Genomic DNA, 23,354 nt, shown 5'->3' with positions numbered 1-23,354 from the left:
TGTAACTCCAAAATTTTAAAGAGTTTTTGGATATTGGTACTAGATCAATATCCATATTGGGAATGGGATGTACCAAAGTTAGGAACATGCATTTGTATTTTGGTATTCAATACCTGTATAGATAAAAGGGCTCTGTGATCCCCTGTAAATTGTGCTGTGTATTTGGGAACTATCCCACTATAATAAACAAACACTTTGTAACTCCAAAATGTTAAAGAGCTTTTGGATATCGGTACTAGATCAATATCCCTATTGGGAATGGGATGTACCAAAGTTATGAACGTGCATTTGTATTTTGGTATTCAATACTTGTACAGATAAAAGGGCTCTGTAAATTGTGCTGTGTATTTGGGAGCTATCCCACAGTAAACATTCACTTTCTAACTAAACTGTTTGAGAGTTTTTGTCCCTCGCAGTTGGATACCCGTGCTGGATCAATACCCACATTTCAATAAATCTCTGCGTGTCCCCTCTGTGGCCATCAGGGGTGTCTGTGTGTCTGTCCCTGCCCAGGGCGGTACTTACGCTGCACCGTCACCTGCAGCACGCAGCTCTCCTGCCCCGCCTCGTTGGTGGCCACGCACTGGTACAGCCCCGTGCTCATCTGCGTCAGGTTCTTCAGCAGAACCTGCCCGGGGTTCGAGATGTCTGCGAGGGGAAAACACCGCTGGGGTTAATCAGACGGAGGGAGGAATTTCAGCTGTGGGCAGTGCAGAGAGGAGCGAATTGATCTGTGGGGTGAAATCAGCTCCGGAAAAATGCCACGGGGGGGGGAGGAAAGAAGAAAAAAGGGGGAAGAAGGAGGAAGGGAGAAAAAAGGGAGAAAAAAGGGAGAAAAAAGGGAGAGAGAAGGAGGAAAGAAGAGGGAAGAAGGAAGGAAGAAGGAAGGGGGAAAGAAAGAGAAAAGAAGGAAGAAAGAAGAGGGAAGAAGGAAGAAAGAAGAGGGAAGAAGGGAGAAAGAGGGGGAAAAGAAGGAAGAAAGAAGGGAGAAAGAAAAGGGAAAGAAGAGAGAAATAAGGGGGAAAGAAAGGAGGAAAGAAAGGAGAAAGAAGGGAGAAAGGAGAGGGAAAGAAGGAAGAAAGAAAGGAGAAAGAAGGGGGAAAGAAGGGGGAAAGAAGGGAGAAAGAAAGGGGAAAGAAGGAAGAAAGAAGGGGGAAAGAGAGGAGAAATGAAAGAAGGGAGAAAGAAAGGGGAAAGAAGGGGGAAAGAAAGGGGAAAGAAGGGGGAAAGAAGGGGGAAAGAGAGGAGAAATGAAGGAAGGGGGAGAGGTGGAGCAGCCCCCGGCGCAGCCGCAGCACTGTTGGAGCAGGGTTGGAGCAGGGTTGGAGCAGCGTTGGAGCAGCGTTGGAGCAGGGTTGGAGCAGTGTTGGAGCAGGGTTGGAGCAGTGTTGGAGCAGTGTTGGAGGAGGGTTGGAGCAGTGTTGGAGCAGTGTTGGAGCAGTGTTGGAGCAGTGTTGGAGCAGGGTTGGAGCAGGGTTGGAGCAGTGTTGGAGCAGGGTTGGAGCAGTGTTGGAGCAGTGTTGGAGCAGGGTTGGAGCAGGGTTGGAGCAGTGTTGGAGCAGTGTTGGAGCAGGGTTGGAGCAGGGTTGGAGCAGTGTTGGAGCAGGGTTGGAGCGGGGTTGGAGCAGGGTTGGAGCAGTGTTGGAGCAGGGTTGGAGCAGTGTTGGAGCAGTGTTGGAGCAGTGTTGGAGCAATGTTGGAGCAGGGTTGGAGCGGGGTTGGAGCAGGGTTGGAGCAGTGTTGGAGCAGTGTTGGAGCAGGGTTGGAGCAGTGTTGGAGCAGTGTTGGAGCAGGGTTGGAGCAGGGTTGGAGCAGGGTTGGAGCAGTGTTGGAGCAGGGTTGGAGCAGGGTTGGAGCAGTGTTGGAGCAGGGTTGGAGCAGTGTTGGAGCAGGGTTGGAGCAGTGTTGGAGCAGTGTTGGAGCAGGGTTGGAGCAGTGTTGGAGCAGGGTTGGAGCAGTGTTGGAGCAGTGTTGGAGCAGGGTTGGAGCAGGGTTGGAGCAGTGTTGGAGCAGGGTTGGAGCAGGGTTGGAGCAGTGTTGGAGGAGTGTTGGAGCAGGGTTGGAGCAGTGTTGGAGCAGGGTTGGAGCAGTGTTGGAGCAGTGTTGGAGCAGGGTTGGAGCAGGGTTGGAGCAGTGTTGGAGGAGTGTTGGAGCAGGGTTGGAGCAGTGTTGGAGCAGGGTTGGAGCAGCGTTGGAGCAGGGTTGGAGCAGCGTTGGAGCAGCGTTAGAGCAGGGTTTGAGCAGGGTTGGAGCAGGGTTGGAGCAGGGTTGGAGCAGGGTTGGAGCAGTGCTGGAGCAGTGCTGGAGCAGTGTTGGAGCAGGGTTGGAGCAGGGTTGGAGCAGGGTTGGAGCACTGTTGGAGCAGGGTTGGAGCAGTGTTGGAGCAGGGTTGGAGCAGTGTTGGAGCAGGGTTGGAGCAGTGTTGGAGCAGGGTTTGAGCAGTGTTGGAGCAGTGTTGGAGCAGGGTTGGAGCAGTGTTGGAGCAGTGTTGGAGCAGGGTTGGAGCAGGGTTGGAGCAGGGTTGGAGCAGGGTTGGAGCAGGGTTGGAGCAGTGTTGGAGCAGGGTTGGAGCAGGGTTGGAGCATCCCCCCCGCGATCCCAGCCTCGAGGCAAGCCCAGCCCGCACTCACTGACTCTGGAGCCGGGCGGCAGCTGCTCCGCCCTCTCGCCCTCCTCGCTGAGGCGCTGCCAGCGGTAGGAGATGGGGGCCGTGCCCGAGGCGGAGCGGCACTGCAGGGACAGCTCCTTCCCCTCCAGCAGCTCCCCCTCCAGCCAGCACTTGGGCTTGGAGGGTTTCTCTGCAAGGAGAACACAGGTCAGGGCATCACAGCAGGGCTTGCTCTCTGGAAACTTCCATTTGGCATTTAAACAGCTTCACAAAGATCTGCCTTCCCTGGAATGCGCGAAGGAATCACACCAGTGATGATTTTAGGGGACTAAAACTCCTTTTTCCATTTTCCTTTCTTCTCTTTCATTTTTTCCTTTTCCTTTCCTTTCCTTTCCTTTCCTTTCCTTTCCTTTCCTTTCCTTTCCTTTCCTTTCCTTTCCTTTCCTTTCCTTTCCTTTCCTTTCCTTTCCTTTCCTTTCCTTTCCTTTCCTTTCCTTTCCTTTCCTTTCCTTTCCTTTCCTTTCCTTTCCTTTTCCTTCATAAAGATCTTGCAGTGTCTTTGTGCTAGGCAGAAACCTGCTAGAGACCTAATTAGGTGGGAACCTTGATATTTTCATGGTGGAGCCATTGTGCAGGAGATGATCCTTATGGATTTGTTTTAGGGTTCAGTGCTATCACACCAACCTCAGACCAGTTCTTTAGGCTCTTCCTGTGGCCAAAAACCACAAAGGAAGATATCCAGTTGAGCACTGAAACCCAATCTTGAGGTGTCTCAGTGTATTTCTACCCTGCTGAAACCAATCTCTCCCAAGGAACTGAGTCTGGATTTCTCCTTTTTTTCCCCTTTTGGAAGAACAAGGAGCTGTCCTTACCCACGACCTTGAGGGTGATGCGAGCCCACTCGTACTGGCCGGCGTTCTTGACCTTGCAGATGTATTTCCCTGCGTCGCTGGACTGCAGGGAGATGATTTGCAGGGATGCATCTCCCGCCAGGAAGTTGGAGGTGAAGGAGACGCGGCCCTTCTGCTCCTCGTTCAGGTCATCATAAACACGGCCCCCAGAGTAGGTGATCACCTGGGAGCAGAGCAGACAGTGAGCTGCTGTTTTATCTTCACGTGGAACAGCAAATCTGAGCATTCCCAGGAGCTGCACATCTCAGGGGAGTGACTTGGCCAGGGTCACCCGGGAAGCCTGGGGCAGGGTGGGGAAGAAAACCTGGGTTCTGTCCTGAGAATGGTGCAAAAAGTGCATTTATTTCTGCTGGAGGTTTAAATTGGGCACTGCACAAGTGTGGAAACAGGAAAACAGGCATCAGTTTGTGCCACAACACATCAAAGCAGCGTGGAGCTTTGGCTGTGCTAACTGAAGTCCCTGCAGACCTCATTTTTATAAGGACTAAACCACTGTGTTGTGAGAAATGCATGTATTTTATGACTGGCTTTTCTCAAATATTCAAATGAATATTAGATGTGTTGTGTTAGAAAGTAATGCTGGATTAATTCTCTTAAGTAGTGTAGTAAATACAGTTTTAGGTTATAACAAAATGTTAAAAGAGAAAATACGTTATGTAGGATACTTTTTTCCTAAAGAAAGGATTTGCATTGAGACAGCAGCCACAGGACACCTGAATCTTTCAGAGAAAGAGAATTTATGGCCCCATTATCAGCAGAAATGAACTTCTGCCTGCCTCACTGAGGCAGGACAACGCTGTCAGGATTCAGAGGAAGCAGCTGACACTGCCCAGCCAGAATCCTGTGTTGGAATGGAATTTATGCACCATGGATGAGGTGTATGAATATGCAACAGGCTGTTGCTTTTAAGGGTTAATCCTCTCTTAACGTGGGTCCTTTTTCAGGTTTATTTTGCCCAGAAAAAGCTACCCAGACTGTCCCTAACTCTGTGTTTCTATTGTCTCATATTGTCCTAATTCAAATTGTCCAAATTATTATTACTCTAATTGTATTACTATTTTTATCACCATTTTATTGCCATTAAACTTTTAAAATTCTAAAAACAAGTGATTGGCGTTTTTCACATCTGTGTTGTCCTGAAACCAAGGATTCAAAAACTGGGCCTGCAAAAGCCAAGGTTATTTTGAAAGCCTGAAGGGCACTTCTGAACCTGACCTAATGAAGACTGACTACATTAAAAAAAAAAATTAAAAAAATCCATTGTGACCCAACCTGATCCACGTTAGACATAGAATAACTTTCTAAATCTCATTCTAAATCTCTCTAAATCAGCTTTGTTTCCCCATTTTGAAAGCCTGAAGGGCACTTCTGAACCTGACCTAATGAAGACTGACTACATTAAAAAAAAAATTAAAAAATCCATTGTGACCCAACCTGATCCACGTTAGACATGGAATAACTTTCCCACATTCTAAATCTCTCTAAATCAGCTTTGTTTCCCCAACCCTGCTCTCCTCATCAGAGCAGCCTGCAAGGATCATCACAGCAGCGCTGGGAGATGGAGGCCTGGTGGCGTGAGGGCAGAAATAAAGTGATTTTCTGAGCAAACCCACCGCCTTCTGCACGGTCTCGGAGATGTGCAGCAGCCACTCGATGTCCAGGCTGCCCTGCTCCAGCAGCCCCAGGCGGTGGTGGCAGGGCAGGGTCACGTTTTCTTCTGCCACCCTCTTGAACTCGGTCTGAGCCTCGCTGAGCCAAACGGAACAGGAAGCTGGAAGACAAATTTCAAATTTCAATCTCCAAATTGGTCAGGTGTCAGAACACAGGGAATTCCTCTGGCTGCCCTGGAGGGCTCCAGCCCCTGCCCAGGGGGCTCAGAGACCTTGGCACAGAGCCCCAGACCCCCCTGTGCCTTTGATTGAGCCCTTGGAAAAAACAATCACCAACCTTTATATGGAGAATTGCAAGTCAAGAAAGTTTAAGTAGAATAATAGTTAGTTTGTCACGGGGTGATAAATAGATTTTTTGGGGTTTTTAGAATGGGAGCTTGGGACAAGCAGCTTCAATTTAACACCATGAAAGAATATGGAAATGCTTCAAAATACTGTATATCAGAAATATATATATGCCAGAAATATTATGTTTATCAGAAATATAGATGTCAGAAATATTATGTATATCTGAAATATCTATATGCCAGAAATATTATGTATATCAGAAATATGTATATCAGAAATAAATATATCAGAAATATTATGCATATCTGAAATATCTATATGTCAGAAATATTATGTATATCAGAAATATATATATCAGAAATATTATGTTTATCAGAAATATAGATATCAGAAATATTATGTATATCTGAAATATCTATATGCCAGAAATATTATGTATATCAGAAAGATGTATATCAGAAATAAATATATCAGAAATATTATGCATTTCAGAAATATACATATCAGAAATATTATTTATAGCAGAAATATATATACCAGAAATATTATGTATATCAGAAATATATATGTCAGAAATATTATGTTTGTCAGAAATGTTATGCATATCAGAAATACATATCAGAAATATTATTCATATCAGAAATATATACATCAGAAATATTATGTATATCAGAAAGATATTTATTAGAAATATTATGTATTCTGAAAGATATCTATATCAGAAATATTATGCATATCAGAAAGATATACATCAGAAATATTATGTATATCAGAAAGATATTTATTAGAAATATTATGTAATTATGTATTCTGAAAGATATCTATATCAGAAATATTATGCATATCAGAAATATATACATCAGAAATATTATGTATATCAGAAAGATATTTATTAGAAATATTATGTATTCTGAAAGATATCTATATAAGAAATATTATGCATATCAGAAATATATACATCAGAAATATTATGTATATCAGAAAGATATTTATTAGAAATATTATGTATTCTGAAAGATATCTATATCAGAAATATTATTTATATCAGAAATATTATTTATATCAGAAATATTATTTATATCAGAAATAAGAAACCAGCCTGGGAAGAAGAGGGTTAAACTTAAGAAAAGCGTGGAATAAGTAGGATTGGGAAGTAACTTTGAATAGCAGCGCCAAAAAAAACCCAAACCCTATGAGTTTTTTTTGGTCTGTCAGGATCTAAAATAGAAACAGAAAGGGAAGCGCCGAGCGAAGACGCCAGAGGGAAGCAGAGCCCGTGGGATGCGAGACAAATGCCCCAAAAGGGCCGGGCGGGCCCCAAAAGCGGCCCCGGAGATGCTGCACATGGGACGTGGGGCCAGCGCTGCCTCCGGCGCTGTCTGCTCGAGTTTCTGCTCCGCATCCATTGAAAACTGAGCAAAATTCCACCAGCAGCTCCTGGCTGTGCCCATCTCCAGCTTGGAAACGTGGGCCCAGCATGGGGAGCCCCAGCTCAGTCCAAACTGACCCCAAAGATCAGAGCGAGGGAAGGCTCCAGGCCTTGGGGTCAAAAGCAAAAATTCCCCACCCAGATTTCCCTGGGGCACTGCTGCCCTTTGCCCGTGGGGTGCAGATCTTCTCTGGAGTTGTTCTGCAGTTTTGCTGTTCAGAACAAAACCCTAAAACTGTTTCTTTTCTTTTTTTTTTTTCCCCTGTGAAATGAAGTGGGAGGAAATATTTAAATATTTTGCTTCCCGGGCCAAATATTGCGAAAGTGCTGAAAACTGGGGAAGTTCAGAGCACTAGGAAGTGCCACGTGTGGCTGGACACACAGTCCTGGAGGACAGAGCAGCAGCACAAGAGGTTCCAGTTACTCAGGCTGGATTTATTCCTGTGTTTTTAATATTATTATGTACTATTGATATACTTTTATGCTATTTAAACAGTGGATCCTGAACCTTCAAGTGAAAAACAGACAGAAAATTGACACAGAAAAGGAGCAACTTTTAGAAAATTCCTTCTATCCCTGCTCCCACCCTCAGCTCTGCCTCCGAGTTACCACAGCCACCCCTCAGCTGCTGAGCTTTGGGGATTCAATTTCTCCTTCCCGAACGCTTTACCAAGAATTATCATCCACTCTATGAAATATTCAGAATTTTAGGACAGGCGGAGCCTTCAGCTCTCCCCCAGTGAGAGCTCCTTCCCAGCCACATCAGCTGCTTGCTTTAAAGGGAGAAACAATCCAGTTTATCACTGGATCCGCTGCTCTCGAGGCTCCATCTGCCAAATTCAATCACAATTCCTGCCCCGGACGGATCCAGCTTTTCCCTGCAGCTCGCGTTGCTGCGGGCTGCCCTCATTAGCGCCGCCACTGCCACATCGCTGATCAATAATCTTAATTTAGGCGCCGCAACCGGGACATTCACGCCACATCTGCCGCTTTTTCCAGGCCCTGTGGAGCTCTGAGGGTCCGTGCAAAACCTCGGGAGGTGTTTGGGGTTTTTAAGCTTAATCCTGATCGAGGTTTTTCGTGTAAAATTATGGTTTTTTTCCGAGAGATTATGGCAGTTTTCGTTCTTTTCTGGTTTAGATAGGCTTGGTTTAGCAGAGCTCACACCTTAGAGGGATTCTTGCTGCTCCCAGGAGTTATCTGTGGATTTGAGGAAGAGCCCTGTGCTTATAAACTCCTCTTCTAAATGGGGAGAAAGGCCAGGGAGACATCCAGTGGAATAGTGACAAATTCCCGCATCACCCTTCATTTGTTCAAAGAAATCAGAAATAATTTGGGGCTGATTCATCACTGACCCAATAACCAAACTCACACACCGTGCAAACTTTTCCATAACATTATTAAGGAAAAAAAAAATCTTATTTACAACCCCCTGATTTGTCTCTTTAATCCTTATTAGTGCTTTACCAATACCTGAAAACTCTTTAATCCTTATTAATGCTTTACCAATGCCTGAAAACTCCCACAGGAGTTTAAATTTTGCAGGTTCTCCGGACAGGAGCCTCACTTTATTTCCCTCCAGCCAACCTCATGCTGAAAGGAAGATAAAACAGCCTCTTACAATAACCCAACATAAGAGCCAGGTAGATAAATTACCCCCAAAAAAATCCCAAAAGACCTCAACATGAACAAATCTCGTATTTCCCACAGTTTGGGTAGGGTTTTACTGCAGCAAACAGGGATGAGATGGTGATTTAGGTGTAGAAATGTGCAGGAATTTATGGCACAGGAGAGAAAAAGGAGTAGAAACAGATGCAGGACCCTTCTAGGTTTAATTATCCAAAGAAGAACAAACACTCCCTGAAGTTGTATTTGTGTAGGTGAGGCCTTGCAGGGAAAGTCCAAACAAATGAGATTTTTAGTAGATAAATAAGATTTTAACCATTTTCATGGCTAAAAGTTGAAGTAAATGAGATTTTTAGTAGATAAATAAGGTTTCAACCATTTCCATGGTTAAAAGTGGAAGTAAATGAGATTTTTAATAGATAAATAAGGTTTCAACCATTTCCATGGTTAAAAGTTGAAGTAAATGAGATTTTTAATAGATAAATAAGGTTTTAACCATTTCCATGATTAAAAGTAGAAGTAAATGAGATTTTTAGTAGATAAATAAGATTTTAACCATTTTCATGGCTAAAAGTTGAAGTAAATGAGATTTTTAATATATAAATAAGGTTTCAACCATTTCCATGGTTAAAAGTGGAAGTAAATGAGATTTTTAATAGATAAATAAGATTTTAACCATTTCCATGGCTAAAAGTGGAAGTAAATGAGATTTTTAGTAGATAAATAAGATTTTAACCATTTTCATGGCTAAAAGTTGAAGTAAATGAGATTTTTAATAGATAAATAAGGTTTCAACCATTTTCCTGGTTAAAAGTTGAAGTAAATGAGATTTTTTAATAGATAAATAAGGTTTCAACCATTTCCATGGTTAAAAGTTGAAGTAAATGAGATTTTTAGTAGATAAATAAGATTTTAACCATTTTCATGGCTAAAAGTTGAAGTAAATGAGATTTTTAATATATAAATAAGGTTTCAACCATTTCCATGGTTAAAAGTTGAAGTAAATGAGATTTTTAATAGATAAATAAGATTTTAACCATTTTCATGGTTAAAAGTGGAAGTAAATGAGATTTTTAATATATAAATAAGGTTTTAACCATTTTAATGGTTAAAAGTTGAAGTAAATGAGATTTTTAATAGATAAATAGGTTTTAACCATTTCCATGGTTAAAAGTTGAAGTTTCATTTAAAAGACTGCCAGAGGAGCGTCTGCCCCTTCCAGCAGCCCTGGCCAGGACACAGGGCAGGGGCTGCAAAGGGATTTATTTATCCTTGTGCTGCTCCAAACCTTCCCTCACAAAGCTCCCCAGCCCTGGGTGGCCTCAAGGGCTGGATCCCACACACCATGGATGAAAAAAGGGATGATTTTCCCAGAAATCACGTCCAAAAGCAATGCCACATTTCTGCAGGCTCCACAGTTCTTGCCCAGCAAAGCCTCTGCTCCCTTCCACATCCTGTGGGCAGCTCTTTGTGCTCTCAGCAATTTGGGAATTGCTGCCTGTGGCTTCACTCAGTGCAAACCCAGGACACCGGGAACGTTCCTGTGCCTGCTCTGGGGTGCCCCAGGGCAGCCCTGACTCTGACCCTCATCCATGGAGAAAGTTTCCTAAAGACTTCAAGATAGACTGGAACCCACAAAAGTGTGAAATGGATCACAGAGAGCAGTGCGGGTGCATCACTGGGTGAGAAATTGAGGTTTTGGGGTTTTTAGTGTGCTGTGGATGGCAGCAAGATGGAGGGCACAGGGGCTGTCCTGGGTTTCTCCTTCATGCTGCTTCTTCTCCATGGGTTTGGGTGGCATTTTGGAATTGGGCAGAAAAGTCAGTTCTTAATTGGATGGTTTAGTCTTAAAAGACCTTGGAACAAGAGATTGTGGCCATTTTGTGCCTCCTAATGAAAAGCTGCAGAACTCACAGCAGTGAGACTGTTTCACTGATAAGAAATAATGAACACCTGAGTGTGATGACTCAAGTGCCTTCAATCCAGACCTGACTCATTCTCCCAGTTTAGGTTTTGGGATTTTAGTGTGCTGTGGATGGCAGCAAGATGGAGGGCACAGGGGCTGTCCTGGGTTTCTCATTCACGCTGCTTCTTCCTCCTTCTCCATGGGTTTGGGGGGCATTTTGTAATTGGGCAGGAAAGGCCTCACTGGGGGCTCTGTGGGATCAGTTATTGGGTTAAAAGGGAAAATAATCCAGGTGTCAGCTCTTAATTGGAGGGTTTAGTCTTAAAAGTCCTTGTAACAGGAGATTGTGGCCATTTTGTGCCTTCTAATGAAAAGCTGCAGAACTCACAGCAGTGAGACTGTTTCACTGATAAGAAATAATGAACACCTGAGTGTGATGTCTCAAGTGCCTTCAATCCAGACCTGACTCATTCTCCCAGTTTAGGTTTGGGGTTTTTAGTGTGCTGTGGATGGCAGCAAGATGGAGGCACAGGGGCTGTCCTGGGTCTCTCCTTCATGCTGCTTCTTCCTCCTTCTCCATGGGTTTGGGGGGCATTTTGTAACTGGGCAGAAAAGTCCTCATTTGGGGGCTCTGTGGGATCAGTTATTGGGTTAAAAGGAAAAATAATCCAGGTGTCAGCTCTTAATTGGATGGTTTAGTCTTAAAAGACCTTGGAACAGGAGATCGTGGCCATTTTGTGCCTTGCTGCAGAGCTCACAGTTGTGAAATTGTTTTACTGAGAAGAAACAATGAACAGCTGAGTCTGAGCATGAACCACTGCCTCAAGTGCCTTCGATCCAGACCCAGAGAAACCCACAGCTGGAACTGCCACAGCTCAGCTCCTGTCCCATGACTCCAGGAGGAGGTGGCATTGCTTTTCCTGCTTACCCAACTCTTTTTTTTTGTTGTTCTTTTTTTTTTTTTTTTTGGTTGTTTTACAATGCTTTTGGAAGCGCTGGCCTGAAGGCTCTGGGTGGCGCAGCGGTGACCCTGTGTGACTGTTCCCTGCATTGTTCCCGGGACAATAACTCACCCCACGCCCTGCAGACAGCCACAGCCATCCTCTCATCCCTCCCCGTGTTCAAATCTCCAAGGGAAACACAGCAACAAAGATTTTAATCGAGCCCAAAACCATCCAGACGCTGCCCAGATTGATCAGGGGAAGGACTCCAGGGGGTTTTCAGCCCTCTCAGCCCCTTCTGCCTTGCACACATGGCAGAGTTTAAATAAATGAAAAAGAAATAAATATGGACAACAGGCTGGATCCCTCAGCAAAGATGTCAGGCTTGAGGAATTCCTCAGAACTCGTTTCAACAATGTTTTAAGGACTCCTCATTGTGAGTGTATGTCATAAAAGGGGTTGAATTTCAGCAGAATCAGCCCTTTGAAATGGATGCAGGGGGAAGGAGCCTGTGCAACACAGCAAGCAGCAAATGCTGAGTGAACCGAGGCTGTGTTTGGCCTTATCACAAATTCTGTCCCCCCCAAAGCAGAGTTTTCACGCCTGAATCCTTCCAGGATCCCACATTTTTATGTCCATGCTGTGCTGAAGCCCTGAGGGTTTCCATACCTGTTACAATTAAATGCATGTACACACCCCACAGACCCCAACATCAAATATACATCACCAGACAAGCAGAATCAAAGGGGAAACAAATGCTTTGCTGACGTTTTTATTTGTGGGCAAATTCCCAACCCTAAAAGCTAAAGAGCTTCCAGACTTAAATCTTTCATTAGGTTCAGAAGGTTTGAATTAGGGAGCAATGCTAAAAATAGGTTCTGCTATTTAAAAAGTAATAGGTTGTGCTGTATCACTTAACTGCTGGAATTAGGAGGAACAGCCTAGAAAAGATTCAGAGAATCGGGATAAAAGAAATGCACAATAAAGCTTTGTAAGCTCAGCCCAAACCACACCCAAGGCCAAGCCAAGCTCACTTAAAATGTGAATATCCAGAAGAGGTTTTGAAAAATTTCAGCTTCTTCAGGAACATCTGTGCAGTTTGTCCTTCAGCAACGCTTTTTGTGATTTATTTTGGCTTTTTATCAAAGATGAGATTTGCACCAGAATATTCCTGATGCCCAGGGAGGAGCAGAAATGCAACCTGTGATTTTCCTGCAGCTCCAGAGGTTGGAGGTGACTCAGGAAACGCCTGGGATCTGCTGCTGAGGAAAATTTATCCACACACACACACACACAGAGTTTGTGTCCTGTCTGAACAATTCCCAGCTCACCTGCGATGGGTGCTGGGCCTGCTGATGTTGGTTAAGATCACAGCCCGGGCTGGGGGCAGCTGTGACAGGGGCACAGCTCATCCTCCCTGCACAGAGCTGTCCCCTGCAGGCAGGGCTTCCCTCCCTGGCATCCCCCTGAGAGTCACCCTCACCTCTGTGCCACTCCTCCGAGGGAAAAGGGGATCTTTCCAAGAGATTTATTAAAAATAGGGATATTGATCCAGTACCGATATCCAACTGTGAGGGACAAAAACTCTCTAAGAGTTTAGAGTTAGCAAGTGTTTGTTTATTGTGGGATAGCTCCCAAAACACACCTCAATTTACAGGTGATCACAGAGCCCTGTTATCTGTACAGGTATTGAATACCCAAAATACAAATGCATGTTCATAACTTTGGTACATCCCATTCCCAATATGGATATTGATCTAGTGCCAGTATCCAAAAACTCTCTAACAGTTTAGAGTTAGAAAGTGTTTGTTTATTGTGGGATAGCTCCCAAATACAGACAGCAATTTACAGGTGATTACAGAGCCCTTTTATCTATACAGGTATTGAATACCCAAAATACAAATGCATGTTCATAACTTTGGTACATCCCAGTCCCTGCCTATGGTAATTAGATCAAAAGCCATTAAGCATGGTAATTAGTTCAAAAGCCATTAAGCATGTGCAGTTTGTTCCTTGAAATGGGTCACTGGTCCCTTTCATGGGGAGGGGTCCCTAAATGAGGAAGTAAATGAAGTCTTCCTCATTCTGGCCTTGCTGCCTTTTAAATGCAAATCTGACAAATGAACCCTTGGTAGAACTCCCATTCCCCATCTTCAATTGGTTTCAGAACAGAGGAGGCCACAATTGTCTTATGCTCCTCAAAGCCATTTATCAGTTTCTGTATTCTTCATTATAAACCCAGCTAACCCAGCATTGTGTTGCCAAGCAATCAATTATTAGTTAACTGCTAACTCTTAACTTCATCAGGGCCTACCCATTGATTTTAATTAACTCCGATAAAGCTGATCTCTAACTAAAACCTCAGCTCCTCTAAAATCCCTAAATTCCTCAAAGTTTATGTCTCACAAGAAGGAAGGTTGGTTATTAGGAAAAGGCTTTTTCCAGCAAGGGTGATAAAGTTCTGGAATGTTCTGCCCAGGGAGGTGGTGCAGTCCCCATCCCTGGGTGTGTTTGACAAAGCCTGGATGTGGCTCTGGGTGCCAGGGTTGAGTTGAGGGGTTGGGGCTGGGTTGGACTCTGTGATCTTTAGGGTCTCTTCCAACCTGGGGATTCTGTGATTTTATGAATTCCCTGTGGTCCCGACTCACCCACTCTTCCCAAAATCCAGGCTGTTGGATAAGAACACCTCAGTGCATGCAGAAATCCCCTGCTATAGCTGCTCTCAGCCAGACCTGAACTGCTGAAATACTTCATTTTAGTAAAAACAACACAAATAAGCAAAAACTTCCTATCTAAACCAGCCCAGAGAGAATAAACATGCACAGAACTACACCAGGGTGTTCCTTCAGCTGGATAATCCTTCATTTGCCTCAGTTTTGTGCTAAAATCAAAGTGTCTGAAAACAGGATGTGTCTAAATGAGGCCTGTGCAGGAATGATGTGTTTGGGAGTTCAAAACAAAAAGGACAGCCTGCCATGTCTGAACCACTCCCTCATGCCAGGAATTTTGGATGTTTCACATCTGTTGGAGCCTCCTCTTGCTGGAGCCTTATAGGAAATGATTTACTGAGTTGCTCTAACAACAGGAGCTCGCCCCCCACCCAGTGCTGACGAGAAAGGCCCTGAGCATTTTGCAATCAGCAGATTCGGGATTTCAGCTGCTGGAGCAGGAGGCTGACAGTGACTTTTATGGCCAAGGAATTCCGTGTGCAGTCAGACTTTGCAGGGCTGCTGGCGCGGCCGGGGAGCTGGGGCACGCTGCAGAGAGTTCCACACTCCAGCATTTGAGGCTCAGAGGGCCTTAAAATCGAGCTCTGGAGAAACAAAACCTCTTCCCCTGCTGTGCTGTTCAGACACAAAGGGTTTCACGTCCCCTTGGATTCCTCCCCCAGCTTTTGCTGTGGGTAAAGCGGATGAGGCAAAGCTGTGCTGTTTCATCCCAGAGCTATGAGCAGAACCCAAAAAGGTCGACAGCCCCACTCATGCTCAGACCACAGCAGCCCTCACATTACCCTGACAGCATTTCAGGCCAAAATAAACAGCAGGCAGCGTCTCCTTGCAGACAGCTCTGTGCATTCCTTGCACCGGGAGGGAGCCTGGAGGCGGCCGCAGCCTCCCCAGGGTCATTGAGGGAGCGCAGGCTGTGCCCTGGGACATCTGCTCGTGTGTTCCTTGGCTGGCACAGCCACACAGGCCAAGGGTTGTCCTCTGCAGAGAGCCCCAGTGCTCCCAGTGACCACGGGCTGGCCCCAGCACGCTGCCTGCAGCCGCCTCCCCTGTGGCGGCCGTGCAAGAGCATCCCAAATGGGAAAGATGCTGGATAAGGGACGGCTCCCCCTCCCTGAGGTGAGGGAGAGGGGTCAGGCCGGCCCCATCCCCATGCACACAGCCCCGCAGAGCCTCTGGAATTGGAACCACATGTGCTGAGGCTGGGGGAGCTGTGCAAACAGAGCACAGTCCTGCACGCGGCCCAGCTTCCAAGCGGTGACGTGAAGAGTTTGGAATGGAGACTGCAGAGGAGGGAGCAAGGCCAGGGAGAGCAGGAAAACCAACACAAGCAGAGCAAAACCTCTGCTTTTTAGAGATTTGCAACAGGAGCGGGGCTGGAATTGTGCTGGTGGTGTTTTACCAGCAGAAATATCAGCAGTGCCCAGCAATCCTCCACTTGGAATTCCTGGATGAGCCAGGGAGAGGATTTGATTTGGGGTGGCTGTACCAGCACAGCATTAGAGCACATCCTGAGTGAGCAAATTCACTGTTCCTGGAGTCTAAATGAGGTGGTTCATCAGAAAAACCAACAAAAGCAGAGCAAAACCTCTGCTTTTTAGAGATTTGCAACAGGAGCGGGGCTGGAATTGTGCTGGTGGTGTTTTACCAGCAGGAATATCAGCAGTGCCCAGCAATCCTTCACTTGGAAATCCTGGATGAGCCAGGCAGGGGATTTGGGGTGGCTGTACCAGCACAGCACCAGTGTGTGAGTAAATTCACTCTTGCCTGTGTAAATTCACTGTTCCTGGAGTCTAAACGAGGTGGTTCATCAAATGCCCCCAGAGGAAGGTTCAGTATTCCTCAGGGAAATCCTCAGGATTCCCTTATGGATTAAAGACAAGTGCAAAACGAATCCTGCAGTACCCAGCGACCACGTGCAACTAAATTTTGCAATAAAAAGGCAGAATTCTGTCTCTGGAAATGGCAGAGTTTACTTGCAGCACCAACCCACACAGAGTCCAAAGTCCAGAGAGGCTTGGGGATATTGGGAAATAAAGCACTGCAGCCTTCCCTTGGCCAAGGAGCCTCCCAGGCAGGCAGCGGCTCTGGACGCGCTTTCCACTCTCTCCCTGCACTTTTAAAAACCCCACTGCAAGCAGGAGGTTCTGCTTTCCATCCCTGGAGAGCCAAGAGCAGAAAACAAGGCTCCAGCCCTGCATCTCCCAGTTTAATGGTTCAGGGAGTGCCTGTGCACAGGAATTGTGAAATCCCCTTGCCTTTGGTCCAGGTAATTTTATCAGGGCATTGGCCCAGGTGTCTCCTGCTCCCAGCACCAGCTCAGCCAAGCCTCTCAGCGATGGAGCTGGGAATCCTGCAGGGCAGATCCCGCACTCCTGGAGGGAAGAACCACCCATGGATCCCTGATATTCCCTTTTTTTCCAGGCATTTTTGGGTTGCTTTGTGTACCTTAAAGATCTGAAGGCAAGAAAACCTAAAAATTCCATCCCTAAACATCACAAATTTCACTCTTTCGCCTGGTTTCAGAAGGATTAAGAGGAGGAAGATGGTTTCAGTGATCGTTTCTAGGGTTTCTTTCCCTGTTCCATGGCTCTCTGATATTCCCTTTTTTCCCGGCATTTCTGGGTTGCTTTGTGTACCTTAAAGATCTGAAGGCAAGAAAACCTAAAAATTCTATCCCTAAACATCACAAATTTCACTCTTTGGCCTGGTTTCAGAAGGATTAAGAGGAGGAAAATGGTTTCAGTGGTCGTTTCTAGGGTTTCTTTCCCTGTTATTATTTCCCTGTTATTTCCCTGTTATTTATTTCCCTGTTATGTTTCTCTGATATTCCCTTTTTTCCCCAGGCATTTTTGGGTTGCTTCGTGTACCTTAAGGATCTGAAGGCAAGAAAACCTAAAAATTCCATCCCTAAACATCACAAATTTCACTCTTTCACCTGGTTTCAGAAGGATTAAGAGGAGGAAAATGGTTTCAGTGATCATTTCTAGGGTTTCTTTCCCTGTTATTATTTCCCTGTTATTTCCCTGTTATTATTTCCCTGTTATGTTTCTCTGATATTCCCTTTTTTTCCCCAGGCATTTTTGGGTTGCTTCGTGTACCTTAAAGATCTGAAGGCAAGAAAACCTAAAAATTCCATCCCTAAACATCACAAATTTCACTCTTTCACCTGGTTTCAGAAGGATTAAGAGGAGGAAGATGTTTTCAGTGATCATTTCTAGGGTTTCTTTCCCTGTTATTATTTCCCTGTTATTTCCCTGTTATTTATTTCCCTGTTATGTTTCTCTGATATTCCCTTTTTTTCCCCAGGCATTTTTGGGTTGCTTCGTGTACCTTAAAGGTCTGAAGGCAAGAAAACCTAAAAATTCCATCCCTAAACATCACAAATTTCGCTCTTTCGCCTGGTTTCAGAAGGATTAAGAGGAGGAAAATGGTTTCAGTGATCGTTTCTAGGGTTTCTTTCCTTGTTCCATGGATCTCTGATATTCCCTTTTTTTCCCCAGGCATTTTTGGGTTGCTTCGTGTACCTTAAAGGTCTGAAGAAAACCTAAAAATTCCATCCCTAAACATCACAAATTTCACTCTTTGGCCTGGTTTCAGAAGGATTAAGAGGAGGAAGATGGTTTCAGTGATCGTTTCTAGGGTTTCTTTTGTCTGAGGAATATTCTCAGGCCTCAGTCTCGCAGGGAATCTCTCTTGCTGTCAGTTCAGGGACACACAAATGAAGGCACACAGAAATGAAGTTCTCTGCCCAAGGCAGACACGGAGCAGAATCCAGAATACAAACCCAAAGAGACAGCAACAAAACTGTTTTCAAAGCAGTATTTGTCCATCAGATCTTTCCTCACCCATTTTGAAATCCAAGGAGAAGGTTGCATCAGCTAACCCTGAAAACTGAGGAGATTGGAAGAGACTCGAGAGATTGATAAGGATTCCCAATAAAAATGTTATTGTGCTGAGGATTCATTCTCCCTTTCCCATCCCTTTGCATCAAGATTTCAATCAGAAGGCAGTGAACTGCTTGTGCTCTTCTGCTGTTGGTGTCCAGGAAATTCAGCTTGTTCTGAACTTGCCCAGAAAGGGCCCAGGAAACTCAAGGTTTTCACACTTGAGGTTTTTCTCACCAGGGTGAGCTTCATCCCTCCCTGCAGGAGGGAATTGAGGCAAGAACTGGGAAACTCAACCAGCCCAGTTTGTTCCTTTGTCTCCATTCCCTCTTGTGAGCATGGAAGTGCAAACAGGTTTACATCTGCAAACCCCACAAAATCTCCTTTCCTGCGAGGAATTCGAAATATCACAATTTACTTCCATGGGTTCATGCTGGCTTCCAAAATTCCCAAAGTTCTGGAGCCAGAATTGCCATGAGAAGCCACCAAAATATTTGGCTGCTCTGTGCAGGGCAGAGATGCCTCTGGTCCCATTTCCAGCAGGGTTTTTGGTGCAGTTTTGAGGCCCAGCCTTCACTCCCTGCTCAGCCCTGGCACTTGTCAGGAAAATCCATCCACAAACACCAGAGGTTGATGTCCAAAAAGGAGACAGAGCAGTCCTGGGACTTTATTCCAATCAAGGCAGAGGCCATGGGGCATCCCCTGGGGTCTCTCCAATTTTTGGAGGACTCAGCCTCCTTTTTATCCCAATTTCCCAGCCACATTTCCCTTCTCTCTCTCCCCATTTCTGAGGTACTTGAGAGGTTCAGACTTCCCAGAACACCTGATCCCGAAGATTTCTCTCTAATGTATAACTCTCCCTTTTCATTTTTAATTCTTATGCAATTTAGGGGTTTTTCCCCATTGGCTGAGGTACTTGAGATGCTCAGATTGAGGTACAGAGATGCACCTGATACCAAAGATTCCCCTCTATTGTATAACCCTGCCTTTTAATTTTTAATTCTTACAGAATTTAGGGGTTTTTCTTCCCCATTGTTTCTTTCATCTTTCAATGTCTAATTTCATTTATCTGCAAACCTACAGTTTATTTGTAAAGGCAAATCTCCTATTCCATTCATCAATCAGTGGAATCCCTCCCATTATTTCTTTCCTCTCCCAGTGCTGGTTTTATCCACCAGCAGCCCCACAGCTGGTTGGGAAACACAAATCCCTCATTCCTCTCACATCCCTGTAACTTCCATGGGATGTTCAGTTGTGGGCTCCTAATTGCACATAACAGGCTCTGACATCTCACTTACCCACTACAAGCACCACTAATATGATACAAAATGAATGCCTAATGTATTAACACTCTGTCACTTTTCATCTCCACTCAGCCTCAAACCCCGGCCACGGCTGCCCCAAGGCACCAAGTGAGCAGCAGCAGCTCCTCCCCATCACCCCCAGAAGCCTTGGAAGGGAGATGCTGAGCTCTGCAAGGCTCCAGAGATGGAGCCAAGGTGCAGCTGCAGGGGCTGAGCAGCAGCAGCTTCGCCCCGAGTGGTGCCGGCCACGCTGGTGCCTTTTGGGGCTACCTAAAAACAGAGCCCAGGCAAAACTGAGAGGATAAAAATTTGTTATTCCTTCAGGTTTTCAGGTATTTAGGGCAGATGAAGCCCCTCCAGGGCCCACACCCAAAAATGGACAATGGGTCACAGGTTTCACACTTTTATAAGTTTGGTCCATTTGCATTTTGGGGGTGAATCTGCCAATTCCAGCTGCAGCTGATGAAGTCATTGACCCCAAGTTTGCTCCCCCAACTCCCTTTTGTTCCCATCTCTGGGCCCTGAGGCAGTGAGGTGTCCTTGATTGCCAGGCCTGGAGAGGAATTGTTGTGTCTGCCCCAGATGGGGAAGCAGCAGCTCCCATTGGGTGTGGAGTTCAGAGTTCTACACTAAAGAACTGCAGGGTCACAAATGGATGGAAAATATAATAATATACTATTATTAAATACAATTTATTATTATTTGTAGTAGTATTAGTATTAAATATAATATCATCTCTTTCAAATAGATGGAAAATAGAAAAGCTGAAATCCTGGAGAGGAATTGTTGTGTCTGCCCCAAATGGGGAAGCAGCAGCTCCCACTGGGTGTGGAGTTCAGAGTTCTACACTAAAGAACTGCAGGTTACAAATAGATGGAAAATAGAAAAGTTGAAATCTTGAGGCATCAACAGTGTCAATCCACTGCTTGCAGCCTCCTTCTCCTCAATTCTGTTGTAGGCAGGGTCAATTACTTTGTCCAGTTATTTTAAATATTCACTTAAGCTGTTAGCTGGTTTCCAGTTATTTAAAATATTTCCTCAGCTTGTTAGCTTGTTCCTAGTTATTTAAAATATTCACTTTGCCTGTTAGCCAGTTACCCATTATTAAAGATATTCTTTAGCCTGTTACCTTATTTCTAGTTACTTAAGATACTCACTATGCCTGTTGGCTTGTTTCCAGTTATTTTAAATATTCCTTTGCCTTTTAGCTTGTTTCCAGTTACTTTAAATATTTACTTAACCTGTTAGCTTGTTTCCAGTTATTTTAAATATTCCTTTACCTGGTAGCTAGTTTCCAGTTATTTTAAATATTCCTTTGCCTTTTAGCTTGTTTCCAGTTATTTTAAATATTCCTTTGCCTGTTAGCTTGTTTCCAGTTATTTTAAATATTCCTTTACCTGTTAGCTTGTTTCCAGTTATTTTAAATATGCCTTTGCCTTTTAGCTTGTTTCCAGTTAATTTAAATATTTACTTAACCTGTTAGCTTGTTTCCAGTTATTTTAAATATTCCTTTGCCTTTTAGCTTGTTTCCAGTCATTTTAAATATTCCTTTACCTGTTAGTTTGTTTCCAGTTATTTTAAATATTCCTAATCCAGAGGTAAGAAAATGCAAGGAACCCCATTCTTTAATCCTCACTTTTCACTGGCTTTCATATGAACCAGAAATTCCGATTTTTGGTTCTCCTCCCTGGGGCTGAGCTCCCTCCCTGCACTTGCCCTGGAGTTGGCAGAGCCCCGTGCCAGCTGCAGGCGCCCTCTGAGAACATGAGCAGCTTTTCCCTCACTTTTTCCACTCCTGGCAGGGCTTGGGGCATCTGCAGAGCGCGTGGGCTCAGCGTGGAGGTGGGGCTGCAAACGCCGTTTGTGAATCAGTGGGGATTGCTGAGGAATGCAAACCCCATGGAAGGGCTGGAAGGGACCCCAGGAGCGTTTCAGGGAGCTGGGATCTCCCAGGGGATTCACTGCACACCCCGTGTGAGCCTCACCTGGCCCCAGGTGATCCCAAATTCCGTCCCAACAGCGCTCACAAGCCAAGGATGGGACTGAACGCCCAGGAGAACTTTAAAATGAGACAAACCCCAAGATTTGGAAAGAATTCCCCCTCTCCAAAGGGGAGGAGCACAGCAGCTTTTTTAGCTGACAGCACTGCACAGCTGCTGCAAGCGATCCTGAAATGCTGAAATTCGGGGAAAATCAGGCACAGGAAACAGAAAATGTTATTTAACACAAAGTATGATTGATTCCTGCACATTTATATATATATATATATATTTATATATATATATTTCTAATATATGTTTCTAATACATATTTCTAATATATATTTCTAATATATATTTATATATATATATATATTTGTATATGTATATATGTATACATGTATAAATGTATACATGTATATATGTATATATATGTATATATTTATATATTTATATATTTATATATTTATATATTTATATATTATATATTATATATTTATATATTTATATGTTTATAATTATATTTATAATTTTATATTTATAGTTTCTAATATATATTTCTATAAATATATATTTGTATATGTATATATATATGTATGTATATATGTATATATGTATATATGTATATATGTATATATGTATATATATATATTTATATATTATATATTTATATATTTATATATTTATATATTTATATATTTATATATTTATATATTTATATATTTATATATTTATTATTATATTTATATTTATAGTTTTTATATTTATATTTGTTTTCTTAACCCAAGGTGTTCTCCTGTAGTGAAAAAAAGCCCGAGGGGGATTCTGCTCCCCACAGGGTTCCAGCCTGGGAGCTGAGGATGCCAAATTCCAACTTCTGGATCCGTTCCACTTGACAAAAGCCCACAAACCTAAAAAGGGCATGACTATACACAATAAAAAGGTGCAGCAATATTTTCAGCCTAAGGAACAGCCTCAGAAAATGAAGAAATATTGGAATTTTTTATTTTTTTTGCTTCCATCAAAATTTTGGGAGATTTAAAAACTTCTGGGAAATTGTGTTTGTTGGTTTTCTTCAAATCATGTTTATTGGTTGCCTTTGGGATTTTTTTGCTTATTTACTTAGAAACCTCTCCAGTTTTAGTGTAGATGTGGCAAAATCCTGATCTTTAAAAGCTCAAAGCACGAGTTAAGTCACCAAGTCAGATGTTTGGAAAAGGCAGGAGGACTAAAGCAGAAAGCAGCTCAATTTCCTTTCTCTCAGGAAGACGCTCAAATTACAACTTTCATTTCCAACTTTTAACAGCCTGTCAAAAATACAGGTGGGAAGACCAAAAATAAACCTTTGGCATTCCTTGAGGTAAAAAATCAAACCTGCAAAGTGCAGGAGGGGCCAGAGAGGGATGAGTTCCAGAGGCAGGGAGCTCAGCCCAGCACTGGTGTCACACCCAGTGTGAGAGGAATGAGGGATTTGTGTTTCCAAACCAGCTCTGGGGCTGCTGGGAGATAAAACCAGCACTGGGAGAGAAAAGAAACAAAAATTTCTCCTTTCTTCTTAGACTATCCTAAGTACTTCCTCTTCACTTTTCCAGGCTGCCTTTTTGTTGTGCCAAAATATTTTCAAGGTAACCTGAATACATCCCTATGTTCTGGAAAAACACATTTCTGATGAAGGATTCCACTGACTGATGAATGGGAAAAGAGATTTGCTTTTACAAATAAACTTTAGGTTTGCTGATCAATGAAATTTGACATTGAAAGATGAAAGAAACAATGGGGGAAAACCCTAAATTCCATAGGAATTAAAAATTAAAAGGGAGGGTTATACATGAGAGGGGAATCTTTGGTATCAGGTGTTTTGGGAAGTCTGAACCTCTCAAGTACCTCAGAAATGGGGAAGAGAGAAGGGAAATGTGGCTGGAAATTGGGATAAAAAGGAGGCTGCATCCTCCAAAAATTGCAGAGACCCCAGGGGATGCCCCATGGCCTCTGCCTTGATTGGAATAAAATTCCAGGACTGCTCTGTCTCCTTTTGGACACCAACCTCTGGTGTTTGTGGGTGAATTTCCCTAACAAGTG

General features: G+C 44.0%; 1 protein-coding gene across 1 annotated transcript in view; it reads right to left on the bottom strand.

The window, feature by feature from the left end:
• CLMP (CXADR like cell adhesion molecule) overlaps positions 1–23,354 on the bottom strand; it is a 62,897-nt gene that overhangs the window by 7,710 nt on the left and 31,833 nt on the right. Inside the window, exons 3-6 of the mRNA XM_054647529.2 lie at positions 5,133–5,290; positions 3,481–3,682; positions 2,631–2,798; positions 526–648 (exon numbers count right to left, since the gene is read on the bottom strand). Of these exons, the coding sequence (XP_054503504.1) occupies positions 526–648; positions 2,631–2,798; positions 3,481–3,682; positions 5,133–5,290 (651 nt within the window). The remainder of the gene's footprint in view (positions 1–525; positions 649–2,630; positions 2,799–3,480; positions 3,683–5,132; positions 5,291–23,354) is intronic.

Source organism: Agelaius phoeniceus, chromosome 23, assembly GCF_051311805.1.
Source record: "Agelaius phoeniceus isolate bAgePho1 chromosome 23, bAgePho1.hap1, whole genome shotgun sequence".
Lineage (NCBI taxonomy): Eukaryota > Metazoa > Chordata > Aves > Passeriformes > Icteridae > Agelaius > Agelaius phoeniceus.
Note: the sequence above shows the minus strand (reverse complement) of the source record. Positions and strands in the feature narration are given on the sequence as shown.